Here is a 13,824-nt window from a genome sequence, read left to right on the forward strand (position 1 = left end):
TAGCAGAGATTTCTATTATACCTATCAGGGATACACAATTTCTAAGAATTTCAGAAGTCTTTGGTGTTCTTATTAACGTAAATCCTGAAATAACACCTGAGTGAACTGTCTTCTAATTCTTCAACTGGATGGCTTTTTAGTGTAAAAGATGTTGAATACTGATTGACTTTTTAATAAATTATTTTATAGTATAAATCAGAAATACTGCATAGTCCCTATTTACATCTTTCTACAGTGGTTTTTAAAATGTTTTAAGAATAAAAACCATGCAAACTTTATTTGATTTTTCTGAGGAAATAACTTTTTGGATTTAATTTCAATGAAACCACTGATAACATTTCCCTCCCCAACGATCTCTGGCAACGATCCCTCAGATTTTAAAGATTATGTATTATTACCTTTTAATACAAGTAGAATAACACTCAGGGAATTTACAACATTTGTTATTTTCAGTAAATACATTGGTTGAAGTTTAAAAGTCTATCCGTAGTAAACTTACATCTTTCAGGAGCTTGGTCAATGTGTTCTGGACAAAGCAGGAAGATGTGACTGAAATCCTGAAAGGTGCCGGCTCCTGCAGCACAAGGATAATGATACATCTGGGTACATTTCTCTTCACAGCATTTGATAGTGGCTCCAAGGTGCTTACAAAATGCACATCGCTGAAAGGGGTAAAGGAGAGAAATCTCTTTATAAAACCTTGAAAAGGAATATTCAAATATAAGCTGGGAAGGTATAAAAAACTCTCTGTATATCACAAGTAAAACAAATTGAACCTGCAAAATATTAAACAAAGGATTCGTTAAAAATAATAAAATCTACATTACTCAATTTAGCGCTTCGTGTGCTACCAACTCATCCTTCCATTCAAATTAGAAAGTTAGAATTTCATTCCTTATATTTTCAAAAATAAATTTTGAAGCATTTTTGAAACAAAACCTAAAGATTTTTTTTTAAAGCAAATAGTAATATGGTTAAAAGGGCAGGTTTCTATATTGAGGATTATTATAAAGTTTTTAAATCCCACCAAAACTAGTAATAGGAACATATATTTTATTTATGAGACATATTACTATTTTTTACCCTGCCTAAAAATAAATACAAAATAAACTCATCAATTGTAAGTTAACAGGGACACAAATGGTTAAAGACTCACAGAAAAAAACACAAAACTACATACTTCAATGTAGCAATCAACTTCAAATTTCTTAACAAAAGATGGAAATGTGGGCGAAAAAAAATTAGTCATCTGGTATCTTTCCCATTTCAACCTGCCTCCATTATCTTGCAAGTGGTAAAACGCACAGAAATAAGCCCCAAACAAGAGGGGAAGTCTAGGGCAAGTGAACACATAAGAAGTCAGAAGAAATTATGTAAAATGTTGCATTTACTTATTCAGTTTTCCCTTAGAATGATTCACAAACTCTTCCTCATTCTCCCAAGCCCATTTTGAGCATCATTTTCTTTGAAGAGAGTTTGATGGGCCCTGTACTATACAGTATGACATCTCTCTGTGGGAAATGACTATCTAACATAAATTTTTGTTTACACCATTACATGGTACTTACTTGCTTATGCCATTACATGATCAGTTTATCTTTTCCTCATCCTAGTCCAAGATCCTTCAATTGAGGCACCATACTATCTTTGTATCCAAAGCACCAAAAATGCTGCTTGAAACAGGCCCTAATAGAAAGGTGTTCCTATACATATACCAAAAAGACTTAACTTTTGGTGATCTTGTTTGTGAGTGTGGCTCATAAACAGCTTAGCTGAGATAACTGGAGCCTCATGTAACACAGACAGTTGGACCCTGCTAACATTACTGTGGATATCTTCACATGTTACTACACTGACTTTATATTCTGCTAATTAACCAGGGACTACAGTAGTTAAAATTATAATTGTTTTCAATGTTTTATGTGTAAATCTGTATATCACATACTATCAAACTCTTCCTCACTGTCATCAGTCTACTGCATTTGAATCAACATAACAAAGCTAAGTGACTCCTGAGGGCTAAATCAGAAAGAAGAAAAGAAAGAGATACAAAAATTTGGCTGGGCCCGGTGGCTCACACCTGTAATCCCGGCACTTTGGAAGGCCAAGGCGGGTGGATCACGAGGTCAGGAGATCGAGACCATCCTGGCTAACACAGTGAAACTCCATCTCTACTAAAAATACAAAAAATTAGCCAGACGTGGTGGCGGGTGCCTGTAGTCCCAGCTACTTGGGAGGCTGAAGCAGGAGAAGCTTCTAAATAACTCATAAACAGTAATTACTGTTGTGACACTTTAATTTTATATAATATTATAAGTATACAGAATAACATTTCAGTGCTATTTTGGCACTCAAGGGTATTAATGCATTAGAAACACAGAAAATAAATATTTTTCTTCATTGATAAAGTGTAATAACCAGCTTTTACAAAACAGGTAATTTTTTATAACTCCCAAGGTATCTAAATATGTTTAGTGCATTAACAGAACCCAGAATTAACTACAAATACAACACCTCGGTAGTCTAAATGTCTGAATAGAAAGACCACGTAAATGTCGAAAGGAAAAGTACAATCAATCTGTTGAAAAATGTTTATAACAACTCATTAACATAACTAATTTCTGCTAAATTGTTAAAATCTAAAATCGCTTATTTTGATACCATATGGCAAGTTTTGCAGAAGCCTTTTGCACTAAAAATAATCTTGGCAGATAAAATATAATGAGAGGTAAGTATATAATAACAGAAAGTAATTTAAATTGACCAGCTTCTCAATGTCTTTCTCATTTTAGAAACACCAATATGTTCTCTTAATCATATCTGCAATGAAAAATATTATATTAGCTAAACTACTATGAGAAGTACTGGAATATATCTAACACACTAATTTACAATATCATATAAAGATATCAGTGAATAAAAGAAGGAAAATAAAACACTACATTTAGGAGAACGCTTCAAACCCATCTGTTACAATTAAATAGCTAATGAAGAGCACTCGGCATTAAAAGAAAATGTTTACTATATATACACAGTCTGGAATGTATCTTCCTAAACCAAGTAAAAAGTACTTGTAAAATCGTAGACAATATCAAAGAACGGATTTCCACAGGGAACTTCTCAAATGTCAACACTCTTACACACTACACATAAAAGAAATCAAGCAAGTTAAAATATTAATAATACAATAAGTAATATATAATACATAAGTAACAATTACGAAGCTAATTAACATTTGGGGAGGAGGGATAAAGTAAACAGCTCTTGGCCGGGCATGGTGGCTCATGCTTTTAATCCCAGCACTTTGGGAGGCTGAGGCAGGTGGATCATTTGAGCTCAGGAGTTCGAAACCAGCCTGGGCAACGTGGTGAAACTCCATCTCTACAAAAAATACAATAATTAGGTGGGCATGGTGGCATGCACCTATAGTCCCAGCTACTCACGAGCCTGGGGTGGGAAAACTGCTTGAGCCCAGGAGGTTGAGGCTGCAGTGAGCTGTGATGACGCTACTGCATTCTAGCCTGGGCAACAAAAGTGAGAACCAGTCTATAAAATTCAAAAAAAAAAAAAAAAAAAAAAAAAAAAGGCCCTTAAATGGTGTATCAACTACATGGTTTCTTTGAATCAATAATGAAAATTCCTAGACAGCATTTTTTCTTTTTACTTTTATTCATCATTAAAAAGACAGGGAGTAAGAAAAGGAAAAAAGTAACATGTTATAATAATATTTTCCCATATTAATCCAAGAACACAATAACAACAACAACAAAAACTCAGTGAGAACTCGTATTACCAATTTTAAGAATGAGTCTGAGGAATTTTCAAGACTTTTATTTAATAGTTTGAAATAATCTGTCAAAATGTATCCATAAAACAAAACAGAATGAACAAAATTTGAGATTAAAGTTGTATCATAAAAAAATACCAAGAAGTTAAATATTCCACAGCTCATTTAATTAATTATCCAGTATTTATTCTGTACCAACTATAGCAATGGTTTTAGGCTACGTGCTCTAATAAATAAGTATTATAAGGCTCCCCATGCTCCAAATTTGTTTTTAATCTTCACCAGTCTTTTTTTAGTATTAGGCAACTAGGATTCTCCCAGGATGCAGTAATAAAGAACAAAGATGGAAAGTAAGAGAAAGAGGTAGAATGACATGAAAATCTGATCCAGAAGGTGCAATGTATGTTTTATATGAGTACCAGAATGGGAGAAAATAGGAGGGATTATAATCACCAAAATTCTAAAGGAAAAGTTATGTAAATATCTAATAATAAAAGCTAACATTTAATTAAGCATAATCCTCATTCAACAGATGAGGAATCTAAAACCGAAAGAGTCATTATCACTGTTCCACTTATATATATGCTTACAAAAATACCCACTCTTGATCTGTAACAATGTCTCCTTAAACTCCCTGAATGGCAGCTTCAGGTAAAAACTTCCCAGAAACTTTGAAATAACAAGGATAAAAGGAAAATTCTTGGAGCCACATAAAAAAGAAAACAGATCATTACAAAAAAAGAAGAATCGGGCATCAGTTCTCATTATCAATACTGAATTAAAAAGAAACCCCCAAAAAATCATTATTTTCCTAGGCCTATAAAAAATTATTTAAAACCAAAATTTTAATGTCTGTTAAGCTAACATTCAAGTCCATGGATAACAAATGTAAATAGGTTAAATTCTCTAGTAAAAGATAGCAACTTTCAAAACATGCAAAATATACTACATAACACATATACATATTTTACATATTACTACAGACTTCATTTATGTATGTGTGTGTACACATATATAATATGAAATAAATGAAATACTTTGGATATTTGTCCCCGCCAAAATTTCATGTTGAAATGTAATCCCCAATGTTGGAGGTGGGGCCTTATGGGAGGTGTTTGGGTCATGGGGGCAAATCCCTCATGGCTTGGTGCTGTCCTTGGGATAATGAGTGAGTTCTCACAAGATCTGGTTGTTCAAAAGTGTATGGCATCTCCACCCCTCTCCTTTGCTCCTGTTCTTGCTATGTGAGATGCCTGCTCCCCCTTCCACCATGCTCCTTCCACCATGATTTCAAACTTCTTTTTTTTAATTTATTATTTATTTTTTTGAGACAGAGTTTCACTCTGTTGCCCAGGCTGGAGTGCAGTGGCCTGATCTCGGCTCACTGCAACCTCTGCCCCGCAGGTTCAAGCGATTCTCCTGCCTCAGTCTCCCAAGTAGCTGGGATTACAGGCACCTGCCACCGCGCCCGGCTAAATGATTTCAAACTTCTTGAAGCCCTCACCAGAAGCAGATGCCAGCACCACACTTCCTGTACTGTCTGCAGAATCGTGAGCCAATTAAACCTCTTTTTGTTATCAATTACCCAGCAACAGGTATTTCTTTACAGCAACACAGGAGCGGCTATATATATGCACAATGCACAGTGACATACACAATTCAAAAACAGACTTGAGGGGAAAAAACACAAACGCTAACCAAAAAATGCAGGTATAGCAATAATTGCAAAGAAATAGAATTTAAACTAAAAAGCAGTGAACAAGTCAAAGATAATATTTCATAATAACATAAGTTTTATGTTACAGTGTAAATTCCAAAAGAAGCCATAGTCATTAAAGTTTATACACCTAATAAATATATGTCACATATAAAAAGTAAAGCTGAGTAGAAATAACATGCATAGATTAGACTTTAACATAGCTCTCAAATCAGGATATTAAGTAGATATGAAATAAATAATAACAATGATCGGGTTTGATTCAAACAGACACATAAAATACACACAGATCTCTGTATTCCAAAAATAGAGAAAACATTCTATTCAAATGTACACAGAATTTTCAAAAAAAAATTCACATGTATGGTCATAAAGAAATGTCCACATATTTTAAAAAGCAGGTATTTCCTAGGTTATATTCAGTAAAAGCAGATGTGTCCCTAGACCTAATACAATAAAAATTAGAAATTCACAATATAAGGATAAAGTACCAAATCTATCCACTGGCAAAATTTAAAAGTCCTTTCTATATAACGGCAGAGTTTCAATCAAGAAGAAAAATCATGTATTATTTTTAAATTATTAAGAAACATCAAAAAAATCTCTGAGACGTGGCAAATGTGGTCTTCAAAGGAAAACATATAGCTTCAAACATGCAAAACTATAAGACTAAAGAATTATAATAAATAATGCCCAATTCAAAAATTAAGCCAATAAGAATCAACATATAATCCATGAGATTCACAATCTAGGGAAGTAAACCCACCCTAATACTGTGTTTATTAAAATGCTGTTAATGAGATCCGAGGTTTAAACAACTGTTCACTTTAGAAAATGAAATAAAGCTGACTGAAATAAAACCTAATCTATGAAATTATTCTGTATATGAATTGACCTGAAGTAATGAACAGTTCATTGACTGACTCATAACTCTTGTTCTGGTCCAGGCTAATCATTCTAGTTGGCATACTATTAAACACACATTTCTGATTGAAACATCTGCTAAAAAAATAACATCAAACGACATTACAAAATCAAAATGGAGACTGCTAAGAGTGGGACTTTTCTCCTGCCAGTATCTTTCCTTTCTGCCACATTCTCCTCCCTGCTGCCACAGTAATCTTTCTGAAGGAATACAAACATATTCTGAATCACACGCAAACCCCTCAATACAGAATGTGTGGTAGGCAGTATTGTAAAATGCCCGCATACCACCAACCCCACCAAATTTCCTACCCTAATACAGAGGCTGTAAATATGATGAAATATCATGGCAAGGATAATGCCATTAATATATTATATGGCAAAGGAATTCTGCAGATGTGATTAAAGCCACCAATCAACTGCCTTTGAATTAATCAAAAGGGAGATTTGCCTAATCTAATCAAATAACCTCTTTGAAAACGGAGTTTTCTCCAGCTAGTAGCAAAAGGGAAATTCATAGCAAGGGAACATTTCAATACACTGTTGCTATCTTTGAAGATAAAAAGAGCCACGAGGAAAAACCAAAGAGTGGCCTCTAGGAACTGAGAGTTACCCAAGCCAATAGGCAGTAAGAAAATGGTGAGCTCAGCAGGGTGCGGTGGCTCATGCCTGTAATCCCAGCACTTTGGAAGGCCAAGGCAGGCGGATCACAAGGTCATGAGATCAAGACCATCCTGGCTAACACGGTAAAACCCCGTCTCTACTAAAAATACAAAAAAAAAAAAAAAATTAGCCGGCGTGGTGGCGCACGCCTGTAATCCCGGCCACCTGGGAGGCTGAGGCACGAGAATCACTTGAACCCAGGAGGCAGAGGTTGCAGTGAGCCGAGACTGCACCACTGCACTCCAGCCTGGGCGACAGAGCAAGACTCCGTCTCAAAAAAAAAAAAAAGAAAGAAAGAAAATGGCGAGCTCAGCCCTACAACTGCATAGAACTGAATTCCTCCCACACCTGAATGCACCTAGAAGAGGATTCACCCCCAGAGCCTCCACCCAGGTAACACCTTGATTTGAATCTTGTGAGACCTTAAACAGAGAGCACAGTTGAGCCTACCCTGAGTTCTGACCTAAGTAAATGGATGCTGTTTTAAGATATTAAGTTTATGGTAATTGCTTTATTATAACAGATAACAAACAGAGCAGCATTTCAAGGCCCTCCATGCTTTGGTCTCTGCCAAATCACTATTACATTTTTAAGATTTTTTTTTAAACATTATACTTACATTACACAATGTCTTAACACTATGAAGTAAAAATGTAAATATTTTAAACTCTGGCTTGGAAATGAGGAGGCAGAATCTCAGATATTTTCCTAAAAAAATAGGAGAGGCAAGCTTTCTGAGTCCACAAAAGTGCCCTCTACCTATTGGGTCAAAGAAAAAGTAATCTCTCTATTTGTAACAACATACATAAATTATAAACCCTGAAGAAATAGGTCCCTAATAGCTATAATCTTTAATATAACCATAAATAAAAACATGAATAAATCTGACTACATAGAAATGTAAAAACTTCTATGTGGTGAGAACACACATTACAGAAAAAAAATCAAGTGACAAAAAATAACCTCCAATTTGAATTACAAATGTCTAGTATCCTGGATATATACAAATAAAGCATGTAAGTTATAAAAATGAGTATAATTTTAAAATAGACAAGGAGAGTTTATAGAATTTCATAATTTAAGGAAGACATAAGTTAGCCAATAAACTATGGGTAATATGTAAGAATCAGTAAGCATTATTATTTGCCAGCAGCTAAGCCAAGTACTTCATAAGAATTACTTTATTCCCATCTACGCCAGGCACAGTGGCTCACGCATGTAATCCCAACACTTTGGAAGGCAGAGGTAGGTGGATCACCTGAGGTCAGGAGTTTGAGACCATCCTGGCCAACATGGTGAGACCCCGTTTCTATTAAAAATACAAAAATTAGCTGGGCCTGGTGGCAGGCGCCTGTAATCCCAGCTACTTGGAAGGCTGAGGCAGGAGAATCAGTTGAACCCAGGAGGTAGAGGTTGCAGTGAGCCAAGATCGCGCCACTGCACTCCAGCCTGGGCAACAGAGTGAGACTCCATCTCAAAAACAAAAAAAAAAAAAAAAAAAGAAATTACTTTATTCCCATCTAACCACCACCATTTTAGGTAGATATTACTATTTTTCATTTTACAAATGAAGCAGAGAGGTTAAATTTCCTTGTTCAAGCCCAATGAGTCAGGAAATGAAAGGAACTGAACTCAAGGAGTTCATAATTAGTTATATACAAGTAATAAAGACAAATTCATCGACTATGGAAATGTACTAAGTACTTTGTCTTGTTTACGTAATGGTTTTTATTTAGGTTGTAAGAAAATAACATATGGACAGGCACGGTGGCTCGTGCATGTAATCCCGGCACTTTGGGAGGCCAAGGCAGGCGGATCACTTGAGACCAGGAGTTCGAGACCAACCTGGCCAACATGGTGAAACCCCATTTCTACCAAAAAAAATACAAAAATTAGCCAGGCGTGGTGGTGCACGCCTGTAATCCTAGCTACTTGAGAGACTGAGGCAGGAGAATCGCTTGAACCCAAGAGGTGGAGGCTGCAGTGAGCCAAGATTGCGCCACTGCACTCCAGCCTGGGTGACAGAGCTGGACCTTGTCTCAAAAAAAAAAAAAAAAAAGAAAGTAAGAAAAGAAAGTAGCCACTTTGGGGTTAGAATCCATAAAATACTCTCAGTGTCAACCAAAAGAAATGTACTGCAATGTTCATAGAACACAATTCATAATGACCTCAAATTGAAAGTCCTCAAAATGCCCAACGGTAAAATAAATAAATTATAGTACTCTTAACAAAAGAATACTATACATCAATGGGAAAAATAAATGACTGGAAGGAACAATTTGGATTTATCTCACAAATATATACATGAAAGATGACAGAAAACAGTACTTAGTAGCTCAATTATACAAAGTACAAAGCCAATTACACAAAGTACAAACATAGGCAAGACTCACCTATGTTGTTACTAGATGATAGTGCATGTCTTTGGGGAGTTAGGAATAGTAACCAACAGGAGGCTGAATGGAATTTCTGGGGCGCTATTATTTGTTTCCTGATGTGATTTTAGTATATAGGTTCTAATATTTGGGGTATTCCTAGAAATGTGTACCTATTATTCACTTGCTATATATATAGCAAAGTGAATTTTATATATGATTCTTCAACATATTTTTAGAAAAATTAAAGTTTTTTTTAGAAAATTAAGAGAATTTTAGATAAAAACTCAACTTTTAATGGAAAATATTTTCCTTTTTCTTTCTCACATGAAATTCTATATCAAGGTTAGTATCCTACCTGGTATCTCTCCAATAGTGGGTTAAGAGTTTGTTTTCTTCTCAAGTAACCTGTATTATATTAAGATGATATTAACTGAAATAATCAGATAGATGAATGCGCCATAAAGCTAATTCTAAGATATCTGTCCTAAGCGAAAAGCAGAAAAGGGATACACATAACTTCCACATAAAACATCCACCCCCATTTTTTTGGTTATTCTTAAAAGCTCATAATGTATACAATGATAAAATTTATTGTTTCAAATTAGAGTTTTTGAAATTGAAATATTAATTTAAACACGTTTGCTTAACACAACTTTAAAGTTAATAAGAAAACACTGCATATTACAGAAGAGTTAAATACTTCAAAAAGTGGGAAAAAATTTAAAAGCTTTCATTTGAGTAGGAGTAAACACAGACACAGTAAGAATCAAGTTAGTTGGATACACTTAAATCATGTCTTTTAAGAACATAAGAACAGATTATTTGCTTTCTCTTTAGTCCAAAACCTTGGTGTAATTTTAGTCCAAATTTGAAACTAACAGAAGAATACTCAGCTTCTTAAAAGTTTTATTTCAAGAACAGTAAAAGAACTTCTGGTCTTACAAACATTACACAGATAAAACGAGTTTCTCCAAACAGATGTATGTAAAAATCTAGTATATATACCCCCAAGGTGAGTCAATAAGGTGAACCAGATTCTGGTTGAATGGAATCCTTGAAATATAACTTTGGTGAACAAACTGTTTGTGTTTTCCACTTTTCTTAAAAAAGAAGTGATAAAGCAGATTTCCAGTACCTGCCAACTGATAAAATGCTACTTATCAGGTAAAAACCACTACCAAAAATCAGAATCACAGAAGGGCTATCAGTAAAATTACTAATGCCACAAATTAACATGATGTTAACTGCTGCATTATGCATCAAAAGAGTATTTATATAATCACAGCAAATAACTCAAATCTTTTACATCACTAGTAAACTCAAAAAAAGAAAAAAGCAATAACATTAAATTTCCTTATTGATCTACTAGCTTTAACTATTTAATACTAGTACACTTAGTTTTGATTACTTTGAAATTGAAACAAAAACAATAATCTTTTCTTCTTTTAATGACTTTTTCAGTTATAGGAAAGATGATATTAAAAGAAAATATACAACTATAGCTTAGCTACAGGTATAAAACTATTTTAAAGATATGTAATTGTGCTATTGAATTAAACTGAAAACATAAATATCAACTCATGATTTTGAAAAAAAATCTTTTCTATGTTTGGTTTTGGTAAAAGGAGAGACAAATAAGTCAGAAAAACAGAAAATACAGAAATAGACTCACTTTTCCATATTCAATTAATTTTTGACCAAGGGGCCAAGATAATCCAAGAGAGCAATAAATAGTCTTTTAGAATGATGCTGGAACTGCTAAATAATCCGTATGGAAAACAAAGAAACATGAATCTTATCTCATATTCTCTTATCATATGTGTAATTTAACCATAAATGGATTTTTTAAACCTACAAGTAACACTGGGGCAAGCAAAGATTTTTTAATAAAGCATAAACAGCATAATTTTTTCAACTTCCAAAAAATTAACAAATGACCAATGTCATCAAAATTAAACCCTCTGCTGTTCAATAAACATTGCTAAATAAATGAAAACAAGTCACACATTAGGCAAAAATATTTATAAAATGCATCTCCAAAACTGACTTCTGTGAATAATATATAAAAAAAACTCTTACAACTCAAGAAGATGACAAGTAAATCAATTGGAAAAAAATGGTGGTAGAGACAAAATAACAGACATGTCACCAAAGACACACAAATGGCAAAAAAAGACATAAAAAGAGGCTCAATCTAATTAATCATCAGGGAATGCAAAATCAAACCCACAATAAATTATCACTAAATGCCAACCAGATGGCTAAAATTTAGAAACAGTGGCAATATCCAGTGCTGGCAACAATGTACAGCAAATGGAACTCTCAGATCTCTAGAAATGGAAAAGTATACAGACACTTAAGAAACTGTGAAACTGTTTTCCAAAGTTAAGAATATATTTCCAACAAGTCAGAAATTCCAGTCCTAGGTATTTACCCAAGAAACATGAAAAGATACATCCACAACGAAGCATGTTACATAAATGCTCACAGCAGCTTTATATACTGGCCAAAAATTGAACGAAACTTAACTGTAAGCTAGTGAATGGACCAATCTCAAAACCATTATGCTAAGTAAAAAAAGGCAGACAGAAAAGATTCTATACTGTATGGTTCCATTCATATATTAGTCTAGAAAAGGCAAAACTATAGGAAAGCAACAGATCGGTGATTGCCAGGAGCTGGAGTGGGAGGTAGGCAGTAACTTCAAAAGGTCATGAGTGAATTTATGGGTAAAGGGTCTATTCTGTATCTTGACTATGATGGTAATTACATGACTGTTCATATTTACCAAATCACATTCAATACACACCTTAGAAAGGGTGAATTATAGTGTATGCAAAATATACCTTAACAAAACAATGGCTCTCACACATAAATTTATTTATTTATTGGGTAACAGCATAGGGACTAATATCAGAATAACTTTCCTAAAATGTCTCAAATCTGAAGAAAACATAAAAGCTAACTAATTGAAGTTACCTGTAAATAACCAAAAACTGGCTGGAATGGGAGGACATTATACCCTTGGAAAAAAAGCAGAATATCATTGGCTAAAATCTATATTTCAATAGAGCTTCAGTCTGGGCGCGATGGCTCCTGCCTGTAATCCCAGCACTCTGGAAGGCCAAGGAAGGTGGATAAGGCCAGGATTTTGAGAGCAGCCTAGCCAACATGGCGAAACCCCATCTCTACTAAAAATACAAAAATTAGCTGGGTGTGGTGGTGGGCACCTATAATCCCAGCTACTCGAGAGGCTGAGGCACAAGAATCGCTTGAACCTGGGAGGTGGAGGTGGCTGTAAGCCGAGATTGCGCCATTGCACTCCAGCCTGGGAGACAAAGACCCTGTCTCAAAAGAAAAGAAAAGAAAATTCTACAACTAATAAGTATGGTAATTTCAATGAAAATTTTAGTGGATGGGCTTAACAAGAGATTGGTAGAAAATTGGTCCATCTCCTTGAAAATACATGAATAGTGTATCTATTCTGAGGAACTAAAAGTAAAAACACTGGGAAGAAAACGAACAGACCCTCAGTAATCTACAAAATATCAAATATACTAACATTCATATAATTAGAGTTACAGAGGAAGAGGAGAGAGAAATGAGACAGAAAAAGACTAAGAAATAAAAGTCAAGCTTTTCACAAATTTGGTGAAAAATATCAACTTACAGTTTCAAGAAGCTCAGCAACCCCCAAGCAGGATGAATACAAAGAAAACCACACCTAGGCACATCATAGTCAGACTGCTGAAAACCAAAGATAAAGAGAAAATCCTGAAAGCAGCCAGAGAATATCAAAACATTATTATATACATGGGAATAATGATACTACTGACACCACACCTGACTTCTCATTAGAAACCATGGAAGACAGGAAACAATGCAACACCTTTTAAATGCTTGAAGAAGAAAAACATAATCATCCCAGAACTCTGTATTCAGGGAAAAACAGCAAAAATGAATGCAGACTTCCACTTCCAGACAAAATGCAGAAAATGTACTTTTCCCTGTTCTTTCCACTAAATACAGCTTTAAAAACCCTTGGCCGTGATACATAAGACAAACAAAAGAAGACAACAAAATGTAGAGAGACGGCAGACCAATTAGGGCTTCAGGAGCCAAGAAACAAAAGAGGATGAATTCCCTAGGTTTCCTTTCTGACTCATATATACAAGAAAAGTTGCTAGAGAAGCAGACAACTCAGAAACACCAACAGGCACACACATACGTAAAACTCCAAGAAAATTCTGCTGTCTTTTGTCAAAAAAGCAGGGAAGCGGCAGGCTACCAAGACAAAAAACTCATAGACAACAACAAACCAGTTTAAGCCAAATGGTACAAATAAAAGCCCAAGC

The 13,824-nt window shown here is 34.7% G+C and overlaps 1 protein-coding gene across 41 annotated transcripts in view; it reads right to left on the reverse strand.

Moving 5' to 3' along the window:
- Window positions 1-13,824, reverse strand: part of KMT2C (lysine methyltransferase 2C) — a 304,403-nt gene that overhangs the window by 137,960 nt on the left and 152,619 nt on the right. For 40 of the 41 annotated variants that reach the window (XR_010158721.1, XR_010158720.1, XR_010158719.1 and 37 more), the window contains one exon: window positions 500-662. Coding sequence is in view for 38 of the 41 variants with exons in the window: in XM_063815061.1 (XP_063671131.1) it covers window positions 500-662 (163 nt within the window). In the remaining 3 variants the exon portion in view is untranslated. Of the gene's footprint in view, window positions 1-499; window positions 663-13,139; window positions 13,217-13,824 lie in introns of all 41 variants that reach the window. The other variant, XM_063815099.1, reaches the window with a different exon arrangement.

The sequence above is a fragment of the Pan troglodytes genome, chromosome 6 (genome assembly GCF_028858775.2).
Source record: "Pan troglodytes isolate AG18354 chromosome 6, NHGRI_mPanTro3-v2.0_pri, whole genome shotgun sequence".
In the NCBI taxonomy this organism is placed as follows: Eukaryota; Metazoa; Chordata; class Mammalia; order Primates; family Hominidae; genus Pan; species Pan troglodytes.